This window comes from Helicoverpa armigera, chromosome 16 (assembly GCF_030705265.1).
Source record: "Helicoverpa armigera isolate CAAS_96S chromosome 16, ASM3070526v1, whole genome shotgun sequence".
In the NCBI taxonomy this organism is placed as follows: Eukaryota; Metazoa; Arthropoda; class Insecta; order Lepidoptera; family Noctuidae; genus Helicoverpa; species Helicoverpa armigera.
Window position 1 is genome coordinate 1649171 of NC_087135.1, and position 14414 is coordinate 1663584.

A 14414-nucleotide genomic window follows, 5' to 3' on the forward strand; every position below is an offset into this window, starting at 1 on the left:
TACTGAAATATGAGCCCAAACTATCGGCCAACTAAAAGGTTGCAGTGTGCAGTTACTCTAGACACATGAGATATTGTGAAAATAACTAGGATTCTGTAATAAATTGACTTCAACCTGTAATGGATGGTATTACAAATGATTGTGTAGTAATAATACCATTGGTCTATGATATTTATGTTGTCACATAGTGTTCCATTTAATTGATATTTATTGTTTTGTGTTAGTTATTAGTTATTGGTGTTATTCATATAACTTAGTATCCAAATCAGTAACCAATATGTTCATTTGACATCTTAACCATCATCATAACAGTCAGCTTATTTATTATACTTTTAAAAGCCTAACTTGAAATATTTTTATAACCTGTTCTTAAAATATGAAAGTCAAAAATTGAAAACCAAAATTGATGGTGACTAAACAAAATATTAAGTAAAATTTTATAAAGTTAACGTTTGGGTATTTTTGGATCTAACAAAAATCTAATCAAAACTTTGCTTAATAAAATAATCTTCTCAAACCTATAATATCGATTTCGGTACCACGACCAAAGTCGAGTTTTTAAGAAGACCAGGCCAAACTCAAATAATCAAACGATCTTAGCCATTTAAAAAATCTGAATTTAAAATCATACCACGTATGCACTAAAAGATTGAAACATGCCACGAATAACCTTGCCTATTCATTCACAATACAATTCCACAAGTGGTCCATTTCGTCTCATTTCACCCCATAAAAGTTGCAGAATCAACGTGTAATCGTTACACCCTAAATGCACCCTCGAGGCGAGTTGGAACAAAAGAACCACCCGTTTCTCCCCTTTAACAGTATCTAGATAAAAAACAAACGCCAAGGTCCCACTTGATAGAAGAGATTTATTACTGAAAATCTCTCGAGACGAACAGATATATTCTTTTGAGCATACAAATTTAAGTCTGGGTTTTTACACCGAAGCGTCCCGAAGTATGCGTAGTGAATTCTTTATGGCTTAAATTGCCTTCTAGAGACGATTATGGCATTAATGTTATCGTAATGTAAGAAGAAAATAAGCCGTGGTAGCCTAGTGGTAAAGAACCAACTTTTCAAGTATGAAGGCGTGGGTTCGATTCCAGGTCAGACAAATACCAAACCACTTTTCTAAGTTTGTATGTACTTTCGAAGTAAATTTTGGACACCAATGACTGTGTTTCGAAGGACACGATAAACTCAAGGTGCCGGGTGTCATTTGAACATCTTTGGCAGTTGTTACGGGTAGTCAAATGTCAGTGAGTCTGACAACCAGTCTTACCTAGGGGTATTGGGTTGCTCGGGTAACTGGGCTGAAGAGGTCAGATAGGCAGTCGCACCTTGTGAAGTACTGGTACTCAGCTGCATTCGGTGAGACTGGACGCTGACCCCAACATAGTTGGGAAAAGGCTTGGCAGATGAAGATGATCTAAGAAAAATATCCTAATGCTAAGCCAATAAACCATGGTCTACATCAATTTAATCAATTATGAAGTTCACTAACGTCTAGTCCCGTAACTAATTCCATTTGTAAGGGGCACAAATATTTACTTATGGAGGAATCAATCTAGTTGAGCAAAAGCTAGTTCTAGGAATCGGTTAATTGAGCTAGTGAATCTATAAAAGGTTATTAAAGTGAATAAAGCTTAGTTAACTAAGATTATGTTTGTATGAAAAGTACTCTAATTTCAAAATACGCACACGTCACTTAACTTTAACTTTACTGTAGCAGGTTGTGTGGCAGAAATCGAGTACTATTTTCGCAGTCTTTAAAATTAGAAGGCATTTCAGTAGTCGGCCGTAAGATACTGTAACTTATGTTTAGTGATATTTTTGTCTTGTTCTGAAAATATTACTATATACAAGCTTGTATCTATTATTATTTTCCTTATACCGAGCCTACACAAAGCATAATTCAGCATTGATTTGTATCCTCTAAGCGTATTGGACCGTAAACCACACTTAGTATCTCACACAATGTTCCTATTTCCTTCTATTTCCGACCTAGCTTTTATCTGTCTGCAGCATTTGTGAGTCAACTAGGGAAATTGATAGCCACCTAGGTCCCTCGGGGTAAAACGGGCCAAGCGATAAAGTAGCCACTAAGTATTTACGTCCTTTTAGCAATAGGAGATAAGGAGAAACATGAAGGAAGATGGCTTGTTTCTGCACGTTGTTAATACTAGAAATATTATTTTTGAGGTACGGCAGAGTGAACATACCAAAGATGTATGAATAATCATGTTTAATTTTGAAAGTCAACAGTTGTTTTACGAATAACAGACGTTTATGATCTCGGTGATCTTGGACTAAAAGTGTTGGTGACACTTCATCTATTAGGAGAAATCCAAATGAATCTCCTTTTTTGAAGTTGATTAAAAAAGTACCTAAAAATGGGCGTTGTCTTACTACTACTACGATTTTTCTATACCTCTAAATAATAATTAGCAACAACGAACAATACAGTTCGGTGTAACAAAATCCACGATATAAAAAGAAAGAGTTGCCTCGAACTGCCGTTTGTACAACGTCGACTTTCGCTTTGAAATTCAAATTTTCAAACGCATGTTTCATAAAGCGTGCTTATCTGTATTCTCTTTGCATAACTTGTAGGTCCCAACTAGGAATATTCCGCTTTTAACAATATTACTTTATGTTTAAGCAATTGCCGTTGTGAACTTTATTCGGTGCATTTTCGGTGTGAATCGATTAATTTTAGTAACAATTTTGTAATTTCGGTTAACTCAATGTTTTTATTATTTAAGACACAATGTAAATAATAATTGAGCCAATCAATGCACTTTGTTTTGAATTTCTGTCAAACGAACTGAACAGGCTTGCCTATCCTAAAATAATTTTTAATGAGTTGGTATGTTGGTATTTTTGATGATTTAAATTAAATTCCGCCATGTAGTATTTTTTATTAAATTACATTCATACGAATTTTAATAGATTTTCAATCATATCTATTTACATGATAGTCTTTCATAGCCAGATAATTTGTCTGCCTTGTCCTTCAGACACTATCAATTAATAATGAATACCCATTATTCCATTTTCAAGTTCATCTAAGTTCGTTATCAATATCAATACAAATCGATACAAATTCAGTTTCATTGTTTAAGCAACCGATTCAGTACAAAGTGGAATACCCAAAAATGATATATCGGCATTACTAGCTACGTGATAAAAATACCTAAGTTTTATTAACAGAAAAGAAAGTAGAAGTTAATATTTTGTTATTTATTAGCAGTTAAGTGAGAATTTTATGGAATTATTAAATTTACACAGTTACCTCCTGTCACGGCAGAGGTCGGACGTTTGTCGTGTTTCTAACGCACGTAACGAGTTTAAAAATGTCGAAAGCAGTGAAATGTATTTCCTGCAATATTGTTATTGACGAAATGTTATCGTACATTCAAAACAAGTTATCAGTGATTGATGAAGATACACTAGTGAGGATATGTTCCTCTGCGTTCACCAGTGAAGAGATTGAGAAGTCGAAAGAGTTATTGTTTGGAACGGTTCCTGTAGAAAAGGCTAAAATAAAGCGTAAAAATAAGGGAAAGGAGCGAAGAGATCTTGTGGACATAGTGAGTGTGTTTAAAACTGTGGAACCAGATTTATTTCCTATTTTCGTTGCGAAAAATCTGGAACGGTTACCGCCTATTCTATTTGATCACCTCGACTGCACGAAGCTACTTAGAGACATCCTTCGAGTGCAGACTGAACTTAAAGAAGTAAGAGAAACGTATGTCACGCAGGCACAGTTGGACGAAGTTAAGACGGAGATTATAAGAACGCAGTATGACTCGCTAATACCGGCGTCTGCATGTAAAGTTAATAATATGAAGCGAGGTGGATGGTTAATGGATAGCGGCCCAATTGGATTATCACATGTTCAAAATTCGTATTTGGATGAATGCATAAACACAGACCATGAATCATCGCTATGTGGACCTGACAATAATATACCGCAATTTCGAAGCATAACGACGGTAGACGGAGAAATTTCTGACGAAAATATAACGGCTAAGACGAAGCAACAAGTGCGAGGCGCGAGCAAGAGCCCCCCGCACCTCGTCCCGGCCGACGCAAGCCGCAGCGAAACCGGTCCGCCGGCCGCCGTGACGTCACCGCAGCGAGTCACAGCGCTCGCGCAGCCGCCGATACTACTAAAAACATCAGCTGTTACGAATAATATTGACGGCGAAAACAAACAGGGAACTATGGAGTGCTCGAAGAAAATTATGACAGCATACCAGCCTGAGTCGGCGTGCAGGGATGAGAGTGAAGAATGGCAAAGAGTTTCTTATCGTAGGAGACACATGAATTACCGTTATCAGGGATCGTCTGGCATTGCCAGAGATAATGCAGGAAAGTTTAAGGCAGCCGTGAAAAAAGTGCCTATATTTATTACGAAGGTGGCCAAAGAGACGACAGAGAAAGATATAGCCGATTACGTCTATGGAAAAACGGAACAGGTTATAACTCTGGAACCAATAGTGTTCAAATATCCGAAACCCTATAACGCATTTAAATTCCTTGTCGCAGAATCTAAATTATCTTTATTCCTGAACAGCGGATTATGGCCTGAAGGAATTATTTTCAGACGATTCGTGAACTACAAATTAAGGAATCCGAATGCGAACGGTGTAAACATAGGCAGCGCAACCGGCTCATTGTAACGAGTTAAATGGATATAAAGTCTAATTACAAACTTATTAGTTACAACTGCAAGAGCGTAAAGCGTTCCGTTTAGAGTGTAAGGCAGTTATGTCGCACATCTGACATAATAGCCTTGCAGGAGACATGGTTGCTGCCTGGCGATATTCCGTTCCTGAGCGAGATCGACGTGGAGTACGGCTGCACCGGGACATCGGCGGTGGATAGCAGTGCCGGTATGCTGCGCGGGCGCCCCTATGGCGGCGTCGCGCTACTGTGGCGAAAAAGTGTGTTTACCAACGTATCGGTTGTGCAGTGCGATAACCCGCGAGTGTGTGCCGTGAAGGTAAACGTTGATCAAAGGGCATTCTTAGTGTTCAGTGTGTACATGCCGACGGATAAAGATGTGAATCTGACAGAGTTTACGGATTGTCTCAGTCTGGTGAGTGCTATCATAAACAATAGTTGTATAGAATCGGTATACATACTCGGGGACTTTAACTCTCATCCGCATGAACGATTTTACATTGAGTTACAGAGTTTTTGTGTAGAATCACAGTGGTTATGTGCGGACATCGAACTATTAGGGTTGGATTCCGGAACTTGTACATTTATAAGCGACGCGAACGGATCGAAGCGATGGCTTGATCATTGTATAGTCACTAAATCAGCTCGGGAAACTATCATAAGTGTACAAGTTAAGGAAGACGTACTGTGGTCCGATCATTTTCCTCTAGAGGTTGACATTTTGTTAGATGACATCAAACCTAAATCTCATAATAATTGTATACAATATAATGGAGTGCGCTGGGGTGACAGAAGCTCTGAACAATGTGACATGTACAGTAATTTATGTAATAATAATTTAAAATTAATTGACTTTCCTATTGAAATGACCGAATGTTGTGACTATGTATGTAATAATATGGACCACAGACTTGTTATTGACAGTATGTATGATAAAATAATTCAAATATTATGTCAGGCAGCGAATGATAGTCGATCGTCAAATGTGCCCAGACGCAGGAAGCCGGTTCTCGGTTGGAACAGGCACGTAAGTGATGCTCACAGGGCGGCCAGGGAAAAGTTTCAGTTGTGGGTATTGTACGGCAAGCCAGCGGAAGGTCGCGTGTGGAAAGACATGCAGACGACTCGTAAAATTTTTAAATCACGTTTACGTTGGTGTCAGAACCATACGGACCAAATTAAAATGGATATACTTGCATCGCATCATTCCAGAAGCGACTTCCGTAGTTTCTGGAAGTCTACAAACAAACTTAATAGCAGGCCGGGTCTCCCTGTGAGTGTCAATGGTACCTCTGACCTGCTGGGAATAGCGGACTTGTTTAGGGACCATTTTACCGTTAAGTCACCATTGGCACCAACACAGTCGTCGAGCGCTGATGACTGTAGTGGTCGGAAAGTCAGCGTCCGGTTTACGGCCAAGGAAGTCCGATGGGCGATTAAATCAATGTCACGAGGTAAGTCTCCGGGCCATGACAACCTAAGCATTGAACACCTAAGGTACGCGGGAAGTCATATGCCTAGAGTGCTAGCGATTTTCTACTCTTTGTGCGTGGGGCATTCATACTTACCTGCGCAGATGATGAAGACTGTGGTGGTGCCAATTGTCAAAAACAAAACCGGTGACATTAGTGACAAGAGAAATTATCGTCCGATTTCTTTGGCTACGATTGTCGCAAAGGTGTTTGACAGTTTGCTGAACACTCAGCTTGATAAAGTACACATACACGACAACCAATTTGGTTTCAAGTCAGGTCTTTCAACTGAGACGGCTATATTGTGTCTAAAGCAAACTGTCAAATACTACACAGATAAAAATACGCCCATTTTTGGTTGTTTTCTTGACTTGTCGAAAGCATTTGATCTGGTTTCCTACGATATTCTATGGCAAAAACTACATCGGACACCTATGCCAGAGGAACTAATCCGTACTCTAAAATATTGGTATGGGAACCAGATCAACGTTGTTCGGTGGTCGGGGGCGTATTCGACACCATACAGGTTGGAGAGCGGCGTGAGGCAGGGGGGGCTGACTTCGCCGAAACTTTTTAACCTGTATGTAAACGCACTGGTGGAGGAGCTCAGCAGCACACATGTCGGCTGCCATATTGATGGAATATGCCTTAATAATATTAGCTACGCGGACGACATGGTGCTGCTGAGTGCTTCAGCAGGTGGATTGTCGCAGCTGCTTGACATTTGCGAAAAATATGCCAGCCAACACGGGTTGCAGTACAACGCAAAGAAAAGTGAGTGGATGGTCTTTCAGGCTCGGGGAAGCTCCTTAAGTCAAACACCTCAAATTAAATTGAACGGGTATCCCCTAAATAGGGTAGAACAATTTAAATACCTTGGGCATATTCTTACTCCGGACTTGAAAGACGACACTGACATCGAAAGGGAGCGTAGAGCGTTGTCTGTTCGAGCAAATATGATAGCACGCAGATTTGCTCGTTGTTCAAGAGACGTCAAAATCACCCTGTTCAGGGCATTTTGCACGTCCTTCTACACGAGCAGTCTGTGGGTGAATTATACGCAAAAGCAGTACAGCGCTCTACGCGTCCAGTACAATAATGCATTCAGGATGCTGTTGGGGCTGCCTCGCTTCTGTAGCGCTTCGGGGATGTTCGCCGACGCGCGCGTGGATTGTTTTTATACAACCATGCGCAAGCGGTGCACATCCCTGGTGCGCAGGGTGCGGGTCAGCCCAAATAGTATCCTGAGAGCATTTGCAGAGCGCTTTGACTGCCTGTACGTGTATCACTGTGACATGGTACATGTACGGGCTAACGTGGAAATATTATTTTAAATGTATTTGTGTAATTTTTTAATTTTATGTATATTTATGATTATGTTATGCTACTAATTTGTAATTGGTCCATGTTGGCTTTTATTTCAATAAATTAAATAAATTAAATTAGTTAAAAAAAAACTGCCATATTTTTCATTAAATTATCAGATACAAATCTACTTAAATGATAAGTCAATTTTTTTTAACCCGTACACCCAACTAATGGACCTAGTGGCTTTACGCGTCCAGACTTTACCTAAATATAATAAGACCTTGTCCAAATAATATACTTTCTAATCGTCTGAATCAATAATTAACCGTGCATTACTTATTTATTATACACATATATCTATTTCGACCTTACTCAAAAAATTTAACTTCGAAAAAAGTCACCTATGCAACAAATACATACATATTATGAACATATTGAACATACACCGATTTCATCATAATTCTCTAACAACAAAAAACACCTACCATACAAGAACCTTTCCAAAAATGCTGCACACACAGTTACTTACCCCAAGGACCCTTTACCTTCCCCGTTGGGATTCAGTGAACGAAACGGCTGTAAATTTCATACTTATTAGAATTATATCGGTCCCCAATAAAGGATTATTAAGTGTCGTTTCGGCTTTTCGGGTAATAGAAAAACGGGGTACTGATTAGGCAATTTTGTTTTGTATTCCGTAGGTGTTCGGAAAGTTTCTTTTGTTTTTTTTCTTTATGAGGAAATTTTGTTGTAGGATTTTTACTGTATTATCTAAAGACATACACCTTTCTATAGAGTGTGCAACTTCGCTTTAAGCGGGTCCAATCGCGACTAACCAAATGTCAATCAATTTTCATATGTGTAGTAATGCATTATAGTTATCGGCACGAATCTTGAGCTCTGACCTTCACCTTCGCAGAAGTAATTTATTGGGCCCCATTTGTGGTATGAAGAGAGGCGCGAGGGCGGGCTAAAGCGGTGATTGGCCCGCAGTGCATCGCGTCATAGCCGTCACTCGGGATTGGTTCTTTGCTAATATATCACCTGCGCAGATGTAGGTCAGAGCTCAAGATTCGTGCCGATAACTATAGGTATCACCTTTTCAACCAAATCATTATAATACTCTCACATCCATTTCCCAGCTGCTTTTGGTATTGCCAGCACTATTCCCAGAAATTCAAAGTTAAACCGATAACTTGTGTATTTCAATTCGCAGCATAGTGTTGGATAGTCAAAGGCATAATTAAATTGGCATCAGGTAATACACAGCCGATGGTAGAAACGATGTTTATGAAACGTGCAAACTTGTTAGGATGATTTGATATTCATGAATCCTATAAAATAAATGAAAAGCTGTACTAAACTGCCCGGGTAACTGGGTTGAGGAGGACAGATAGGCAGTAGCTCCTTGTAAAGCACTGGTACTCAGCTGAATCCGGTTAGAATGGAAGCCGACCTTCCATCATAGTTGGGAAAAGGCTCTGGAGATGATGATGATGCGATGTACTAAACTAATAAACGAGCTGTCACTTGCAGTTTTACTGTAGAAAACAATAGCTTAAACCTTTAATCTGTTGTACGTCACACGCTTATTTTGGCATCAGTTCTGTCTATGACCCTGAAATCACGTACCTATACACTTTATCGGAATAAAATTAAGTACTGATTGTCTTGGGCTCGCTCTGTTATAGAAGGACTCTAAGATCAATCCAGCAATCAAATGATAGGTTTAACTGATGCCTGAATGACCATATAACCTTTTTCTAATAATCAAAATGTTCGATATCGATAATGATTAGCAAAATACATAACATATAAATTAGATACTTAAAATTCAATGCAAACAGCCGTTAGCAAGTTCTGCCTATGATGGTTAAAACCATAATAATATTCAATGTGGTTGACCAAACAAATAATTATGAAATTAACTTTGTTCCGCGGTTTTAATTATGTGGTGGAGTGCGTAGAAACCATTTGAAAAATTATGGAAATCAAATTTAGTTTGAGCTGACATTTTATGAGGTAAATTAACTGTTGATGTCCCGCTAATAATATAATCTATAATATAAAAATGAATCGCAAAATGTGTTGGTAAGCGCATAACTCAACAACGCTTGGACCAATTTGGCTAATTCTTTTTTTGTTGTGTTTGTTATTGTCAGAAAAAATAGAGTAAAGTAGAGAAGTCAGCTGACGGGAGCGAAGCCGCGGGCAAAAGCTAGTATGTCATATAATAAGAGGTACATGTAATGTAAATTGGCATAATTATGAAAAAGAACCAACATCGTTCTATAACTGTTTTTTATTCAGTAAACCAGAAACCAGCTAGACTCGATTTGTTTTCGGATAGTATTTTTTTAGATTTTTTGTAGAAAAACTAGTACGTAAGCAAAATTTTACCTACATATTGATAGATATATCCGCAAAAAAAATATTCTGCATCATCAATCACTTAATAAAGACACCTACTATTTATAGTTAAAATCCAGACAGAAGACAGACAAATCTGCTTGTTTAGTTATCAAAGTTTCGAAGGACCTCAATCAAATCACGCTTACCGAATCATATTAACCGTTTGGATCAGAATTCCAGTAACGTCACACTATCACCCATTAATAATTTGAAACTCATTTGGATTATGTACGTTTGGTGAATTAAATTACATTTTGAAAGCGCCTGTAAGCCCTCTGAGGGATTACAGTAGCTTGTGTTTCGCTTCAGCGTCGAAAGGAAGACTTGATTGAAGTTTGTTTCAAAGAGATAGTTTTATTTTTTCTTGTTTTCTTTGTGAAGGTAATTAGGTAGTATCGAACTATGGGTTCTTTGAAATAATGGCAGTAAAGAATCCGTTGTTGTTTAGGTTGTATTTTTAATCTCTTTGATCAGATTTCCATTGCTAGATTACTTAAACTATGAAATCTTGAAGTCAATTAATACCACACCAAACACACTTCATGCAAATTAAGCAGTGCCACAGTTACTATTTATAAACAAAACACAAATTAAACGTAATCTGGACAAACACGGTGTTCTAACGTAATCACTCTCGCTTGTTACAGATGACAATGGAGCGGCGAATCGCTGGCGTAATCTACATATTGATCACTTTCGCCCTTGTTAATGAAATGTCAATAAACGTATACGCCAGGGACAACAACAACAAAAGGCGCACCAAAGAGAAGAGCGGGGGCTTCCAAAAGAATATTTGCGATATCACAGACAGAGACTCAAAAGTTCACTGCTACTGCGAAAATACTAGAGAGCCCAGGAATGCGACTAAAGCGGAATGTTGGGTGTTCAACGGCGGAATACCGCGCGACGACCTCATCTGGCAGAGTTTTGCGTCCCAACCAATTTTGCAAACTTTGTCTTTTAACGTCCGAGTCGATGGCGCTCTAGGCTATATACCTACAAAGGCACTGTTCTATTTACAACGCTTGAAGTCAATCAATATAAAGTACGGCAACATCGTCGATGTTACACCGTTCTCTTTCGCAAACTTAACTAATCTTAAAGAAGTAATCTTGTCTCAAAACCAAATCGAAAATTTACACCAATACTCTTTCGCTCATCTGCCAAACATTACAACTCTCAATTTAGAAGAAAACATGATCATAGATATCGACGCCGAAGCTTTTTATGATTTGCCAAAACTTCAGAAGCTGGTGTTTACCAAGAATAATATATCGACGATCAGAAACGGCACTTTCCAGCACACGTTCAATTTACTGGAATTGGATTTGAATAAAAACAACATTTACTATTTGAACCGCCGGACATTCGATGGATTGGCGAATCTGAGGAAATTGGATCTGAGAAAGAACCGAATACAGAATTTGACAGAATTCACGTTTGCAGAGTTGTGGAATCTACAAGAATTGTTATTGGGCAAGAATGATTTGCGGTACATATCGGAGAGAGCGTTCGACGGATTGTCTCAACTTCGGAAGTTGTCCCTGGATGACAATAAACTGGCGTCGCTGCCGTCGGGGCTGTTCGAGGGGGTGAGGGGGCTCAGCTCCCTGGACTTGCGCTCCAACGAGCTGCACGCGTTAACTTTCGACAATATCAAGCCTATATTGGACAACTTGAAACCACAGAACAGCAATCTACTACTCGAAGGTAATAAGAATACATAATACTTCCTCATGTCGAGTTTCGTGAACTTAAAACACTCGATGAATATTAAACGTGTAGAAACTGAGACGTTATTATTAACTTTAACACACTTTGAAAGTTTGCTCTTTTATGGTGCCTACGGGTGTTCTTAGTTGGCTTAGAATGGGCAAGACAAAAGTGGTAAATGTTGTATAATCCGTTTTATTCCAAAATTAATTGTAAATTAGTTTAAAGTTTGCGACTCAAGGCTGTTTGTAAAAGTTTTTGTTATAATGTCCACTGCCCAACTTATTTTCCTCAAATTAGAAGCGTTAAACTATAACATGTACTCAACGCTAATTATTTCTTTTTGCAGAGAACAACTTCGTATGCGACTGCAGATTAAAATGGATGCATTCTCTGCGAAACGAGACAAAAAGTCAAAACACAAAGGAGTCCCTCGACGGCGTAACGTGCAAAATGGATCCTCCCATAGTGAGCTCCGCTTACAACAAAATGCCTGACGCCATGGACAACAAACTGGATTACAATCAAGACATACTGCACGCCGGTCTCACCATCGAAACGTTGAACGATAAAATGAATGTAACGGAAAAGAAAACGCTACCAGGCGACCTATCTAAAGACGACGGTAATGAAATATCCAAAAAGGGTGTTAAAAGGACTGTTTTGAAAATCCCAGCAGAAACCCTTCCGTGCCCTAGGGAAGTAATAAAAACAACAGAGATACCACCTTACATTGTAGATCCTGTGATACCAATTCAGAATGAAATGAAAACATACAGATTCCACGAAATGAATTCCGGTTTTAACAATTTGAGGTCTAGTTTTAGCTTTGTAGTATTATGGAGCATTTGTTTTAGATTTTTCTTTACTTAAGTAAGTGAAGTATTTAGTCGTTAAAGTAAGTGAGATACAGACTATTAAGCCGGCGATTGATGGCTGCGCACGGGTATAATGACTAACACTTTACTAAGACCTGTATGAAATAAACAAGGGAGATTTACGACGAATAGAAACGTAATCTATTATGATGTTGAACAACATTGGAGTAGGAAAAACAAAGGTGAGTGAGTGACGTTGTTTGAAAAACAGGGTCAATTTATTTGGGATACGTAGGTGTAATGAAATTATAAAATCGACTATTGAAGTAAATTGCTGTGTAAATAAAATTAAACAAGTAATTTTATGTACTGGAAGTTTTTCATCATCTTCATAAGAATTAATAAATTGCACATGATTAACAGAAACATTTTGATACAGCAAAAAAATACACTAAATAGGTTCTAGAGTAGCATAAAATACATGACAGAGTTAATGTTATATCTTAAACAATAGACGATCGCATATATATTATATTCAAAGTAGCTAACCCTTAAATGAATAGCCTTTTTACTGCCGAATGTAAGTGAAAGAAAAAACTAAAAAGAGGAAAAAAACGCTTGAGATCAGACTATTCTAAAAACAGAACAAAAGAATAAAGTATTTGAAATAGTCTATCCGTCTGCAGCAATCAAAAGCCACAAGTACTAAATAGGCCACGATTTCATTGCAGATTTAATTTCTATGAGCACACAGTATTTACGCAAAAAACGTGATTATCCATATGAATGTTGTAAATTATAATAATAATGTTAAGTAGATGTAATGTATAAAGCTCTGTTTTAACGCACTCGAATTTTCACTCATTAAAAGTTGTTTTAAGGATAAGAGGTGCGAACATGTTTGAATTTCTAATCTTCGAGTTAATGTGTTTCCAGAAAATATTTTCGAGGTAATATTTAAATGATGAGCGAATTCATACTTCAATATTTATCGTTTGATGTTTAAATTCAGTCATGTATAATAATTAACACAATTATCATGTTTTATCTCCATACATCTATGTTTTGCGTTGAAAATTATAAAAAAAATACTATTTGACCTCCCCGACCCAGATTGTATGTAGTACTTACCTCTAGAAAAAGGTTCTCTAACACGTGGTTATTTTGAAGGTAACAAATATTGTCAATTTATTATCATCATATATATAATCATTAAAGCGTTTGTAATTTATAATGACACATTTTACATCAAAAGAATAAAAAAAATCAGTAAAATAATTTGCTCAAGTTTTCAATTTGAATCCTACAGCATATTAAATACGAAATCCATCTCACTTAATTTAAACAAATTCAATGTAATTGTTCTTTATCTAAATTAATATGCCTCAAAAGAGATTTCAAACTAAAGTTATTACTTTGAGATCTCAAGGGACTAGCACTAATAAACCGAGGGCTTGTCCCAGACGTTTGCAATAAATCTTTAAGCTGAAATATTTATTACCTATTTGTCAAAATTAGGTTCTTACATCTGAACGTTTTAAATTACTACGTATTATCCAATATCTATATTTTATAGTGCTCAAGTTAGTTGAACGAAGTGCTCAAAAATGTCTTGTATTAAAATAGGTGTCAGAATTTCAAAATTAGGATTAAATTAATACTTTTCATTACTTTACGAGAATAAAGAAAAATATATAGAGGTACAAACATAATTACTTACCTACTATTCGATGTCGTAGGTCGTCGGGCGGATTTGAAGAAAATCTGACTCTAGGGCTTGTCAGGTGATTAAAGATGCAGCTAACTCTGTAAGAAGAAGATTTACGTATTGTTAATCTTTCTATCAAAATATTTAGCTAATACATTCCTGTTTATATTCGTTGCATAATGTCGTTGACTTAGTAACTAAAGGTATTTGATAATGTGACTGCAGCCTAACTTAGTATTAATTCTATTATCGCAGTCTAAGCTCCGCTTCAACTAACATAATAGTATT

General features: G+C 37.5%; 2 protein-coding genes across 2 annotated transcripts in view; both read left to right on the top strand.

The window, feature by feature from the left end:
* LOC110369836 (connectin) overlaps positions 1-13502 on the top strand; it is a 79023-nt gene extending 65521 nt beyond the window's left edge. Inside the window, exons 3-4 of the mRNA XM_021325404.3 lie at positions 10535-11597; positions 11950-13502. Of these exons, the coding sequence (XP_021181079.3) occupies positions 10535-11597; positions 11950-12473 (1587 nt within the window). The 3' untranslated portion in view covers positions 12474-13502. The remainder of the gene's footprint in view (positions 1-10534; positions 11598-11949) is intronic.
* LOC135117964 (uncharacterized) lies at positions 6372-7501 on the top strand. Its single transcript, XM_064038643.1, has one exon. It carries the CDS (start codon positions 6602-6604, stop codon positions 7499-7501), a length of 900 nt encoding a protein of 299 aa, XP_063894713.1. The 5' UTR covers positions 6372-6601.
* Positions 13503-14414: the final 912 nt, after the last annotated feature.

What these genes read in the sequence shown, in the direction of transcription:
- LOC135117964 (XM_064038643.1), top strand. Translation starts at nt 6,602, where the DNA reads ATGCCAGAGGAACTAATCCGTACTCTAAAATATTGGTATGGGAACCAG.